The sequence below is a fragment of the Triticum urartu genome, chromosome 4A, assembly GCF_056163025.1.
Source record: "Triticum urartu cultivar PI428250 chromosome 4A, HENAU_Tu73, whole genome shotgun sequence".
Classification (NCBI taxonomy): domain Eukaryota; kingdom Viridiplantae; phylum Streptophyta; class Magnoliopsida; order Poales; family Poaceae; genus Triticum; species Triticum urartu.
Genome location: NC_141876.1, coordinates 77,724,727 through 77,728,634, shown reverse-complemented (window position 1 = coordinate 77,728,634; position 3,908 = coordinate 77,724,727). Strand labels below are relative to the sequence as shown.

The 3,908-nt window shown below is 49.7% G+C and overlaps 1 protein-coding gene across 1 annotated transcript; it reads left to right on the top strand.

Moving 5' to 3' along the window:
• Positions 1–1,181: 1,181 nt before the first annotated feature.
• Positions 1,182–3,097, top strand: LOC125550811 (transcription factor PCF3-like). Its single transcript, XM_048713908.2, has one exon. The coding sequence runs from the start codon at positions 1,660–1,662 to the stop codon at positions 2,815–2,817; it is 1,158 nt and encodes a 385-aa protein (XP_048569865.1). The 5' UTR covers positions 1,182–1,659; the 3' UTR covers positions 2,818–3,097.
• The last annotated feature ends 811 nt before the right edge of the window (positions 3,098–3,908 follow it).

Sequence of the window (3,908 nt, the reverse complement as noted above, 5' to 3'; positions counted from 1 at the left end):
CATATTTTTACAAGAGGTGGAGCAACGAGGAGCTGGGTACATAGTAGGGGGGCTTCTAACGTTTGTCAACTTTGTGTCCAGGCGCAAAGAAAAAGGATTCCACTCTGTCTAGCTTTCTCCGCTCTTTGGGTTCATCATTCCAAGGTCCCACGAGCGGCCTGGCTCAAGCTGCTATACTCGACTCCACGCTCACACACCACAGCTCACTCCGTACAAAAACTGAAAAACTGAACCGCAAAGGAGAATCCAGTAAGTGAGCAACTCGAGCACATCATGCATCGTTAACTAACGGAAGATTTCATACAGTTGAAAAAAAATCCGAAGATTTCATAAGTATGGGACGAGGTGATGATATTATAAGTGCTACTCTCTCCGTCGCATAATTTTTGTAGTGGCTTTAGTTCAAATTTAAACTAAAACCACAACAAGAATTATGAAATTGAGGGAGTGCGTATTGCACAAAAGTTAACACGAAAACATATGTGATTACTTCGTACATGTTATATAAATAATAAGTCACACATCCAACAAACCATCTATATACAATAACACAACAATATATGATGATCTTTTCTGCAATAGTGATGGTAGATATATATGTCCGTATTAATTGGTGTTTCAAGCAAGGTTACTTGCAAAAAAATTCTATAGGAATGGTAACAACTTCTCCGAATGTCATGTCTGGCGTTTGATCCATGAAGGGATGTGATTGCAACCACCACCGGCCATCCAATCAACGATTAGTTCGATAACACTAAACATTTGACGTTCTCTAAGAAATTCAGAAAAGGGGTAGCACATGGTGATACAAGTAGATTATAAAGTTTAAACATTACCCTTATAAATAATAATAGGATGAACAACATGGTGTCATAATAAAATAAAGGGAAATTGATGGTCTACGTCTCAGGTAAGGGTTTTTCAGCAAATGTCTAAGTTGCCATGCAAAAAATATAGTATAATTGACATGTTGTTTGTAATGGATTTGCAATGCTCTGAAGTGAAATTTGCCATCTTGTGCAAAGAAATGGCAGACGAATTACCACGCCATTGTGAGAAATTGCATTCGATGGTGATCCGATGGCTCTGAGGAAATTCGTCGGGAACCCCTAGAAATCTGGCGTTCACACGTTATTAAAATCCTACAATGAATATACATGCTAACAAACAGCTGTATTTCCATTTCAAAATCTTTACTGGATTCACAAATCCCAGCCTCACGATTACCACAAATCCAAATTTGGCAATGTTTAACCCCAATTAGCTGGCCAATTGATTGGCCAGGTCATGATCCTCACCCAGCAGCTAGCTGATACACACCACGCGGTGCAAACTTGCCCTACCCAACGCAAACCATGGTTGGTTATGGTTATATAAGAGAGGAAAGCTAGGTAGGCTGCGGAGCAGTAGGTCCCAACAATGGTGGTTTTCTGGGGTTTAGGACGGTCATACTCAAAATCCAAACCTACCAACCCCACACCTCTCCCTCTCTTCCACCTCTGAGTCTGACCTCTCTCTCCTCCCGCCGCTATCCCAGCCCCACACCTCCTCCCACCCCACCCCACCGCCGCGCGCACGTGCGTCGCTCTCCTCCTCGGCTCCGGCCAACAGGCGCCGCCGTCCGACGCATGTAACTGTGCCTAGCTGTCGTCTCTTCTCATGGACCAGCAGGGGGCGGCGCCGTCAAGCAGCACCAGCACCAGCACCAACAGCAGCCGCAGCACGTCGGACCACCCCCACCACGCGTCGGCCGCCGCGCACCACCACCCCTTCTACTACGCTGCCGCGGCGGCTACAGGCGCCACGCCGCCGCCGCCGTTCATGGGCTCGCTTGCGATGGTACCCGCGGCTACCCCGGCGGGAGCGCAGACGGCCAACCACAGCCAGTCGATAACGGTGGCCGAGCCGCCGTCCGAGAAGAAGGTGGCGAAGCGGCCGACCAAGGACCGGCACACCAAGGTGGATGGGCGCGGGCGGAGGATACGGATGCCGGCGCTGTGCGCGGCGCGGGTGTTCCAGCTCACGCGGGAGCTCGGCCACAAGACCGACGGCGAGACCGTCGAGTGGCTTCTGCAGCAGGCCGAGCCCGCTATCGTCGCCGCCACCGGCACCGGCACCGTCCCCGCCAACTTCTCCACGCTCGCCGCCTCCCTCCGCCCCGGCGCCTCCTCCCGTGCCGCGCCCTTCCAGCACCACCTCCAGCACCAGCCGCAGCACGACGTGGCTGCCATGCTCGGGTTCCATGGCCACCATCAGCACCAGCTCCTCCCCCCGCCGCCGCAGCAGCAGCACCACCACCAGCACCCGGAGGCGCCGCAAGATCCTGGAGCCGGGGAGTTCATGAGGAAGCGGTATAGGGAGGCGGACGACCTGTTCAAGGACACCGGACGCCATCAAGACCCGGAGGGCGGCGGCGAGCCCGCGCAGAAGCCCAGGCCGGCGCCGCCACCCACTGCTGTTTCGGGGGCAATGTGGGCCGTGGCGCCGAACAGCGGCGCAGGCGCAGGCGGCGGCGCCTTCTGGATGCAGCCGGCATGGGCCTTCGGCGCCGGGAACACGGTGCAGGCGCCGCTGCAGTTCATTTCAAGAAGCAGCTTCCCCGGCGGGATGGGCGACACGAATCTCGGCATGCTGGCGGGCCTCAACTCCTGCGGCCGCTCCACCGGCGGCGAGCAGCAGCAGCACCAGCACCAGCAGCAGCCGCAGCAGGAGGAGGAGGAAGGGCAGCCTCCCGAGATGGATCAGCACCGCCGAGGCAGCACCAGCGCCGGCGCGAACGGCCACGAGGCCGGCCACTCCGCCGCAAGCCCGCAGTAAGCAAGCAACGAGAGCCATCCGTTCGGGCAACCAATCATGCAAGCATCTGGCATGGTGATCAGGGAGAGTGTGTGGAGCACTTTAGCTAGCTGCTGCTGCACTAGTTAATTAATCAAATCAACCAATTGTTTAGTTTGTTCTTTTCTATTGGGATTATTCTAGTTTGCCGTTCATTAATCCATGGTTTGTGCTGATGGAGGTGATGATTAGCAGTGGGTCCCATTGAACCAGATACTATTTGTTTAAGGCAACAAGGCTGAGTTTTGCACATTTTATCGTATCAGTTTTCTAGTATTGCTGTATATCATGGGGAATCTATTTGTTCGATGCAAGTAATCCATGTTTAGAACAAGGTGATTTTCCATAGAATTCTTGCTAGGGCAAGAAATGCTTGGAAGACGCAGCACTTTAACAGAACTAGCTAATTGCCATGTGTTGCAACAGGAGCATATTCTAGTGATTCAATATCAATTTTGTCCTCAGTCGCAAAAAAAATATCAATTTTGTCCGACATATATACACCAACCATATTCTAGATTTTGGTAAGATTTAATTTTATTTAAGTATAGATAGGGAAAGGCAAGAAAAACATTGATTTAATTAAGGTTTGGTAAGATTTAATTTGATTGAGGTATGGGTAGGCGAAGTCAAGTCAAATTTTGATATGGCTAAGATTTTGATAAGATTTGATTTGGAAAAGTACCGTTTTCATTTAGATTATCTCAAGCTACTGTATTTACGTCGCTTTTTAGTTTGTGTGCCAATGGTTGAGATTAAAAAAGAATCAACAGAAAACTAAAGGGGGGAGGATGTGGGGGAGGAAAAACCCCATGGAGGTGAGGCGAACCTACTAACCATCCTTTAATAGTAGAGATTGGGGGAGCAAGATATTCGTTCTAGCATTCCAAATAGACCTACAACTCCTTTCCTAATACTTTTAGGTTTTAATTGGTCTTAAAGTCGTGGTAGTTTCCGTCAAATTTTAGAAGAAGAAACAGCTATGTCCATAATACTAACTTAGGTACGAAAATCCTCTTGAAGGGTTATTTAATAAAATGTAATCCTAGATTTTATAAATTAGAATTTACACT

What these genes read in the sequence shown, in the direction of transcription:
- LOC125550811 (XM_048713908.2), top strand. Translation starts at nt 1,660, where the DNA reads ATGGACCAGCAGGGGGCGGCGCCGTCAAGCAGCACCAGCACCAGCACC.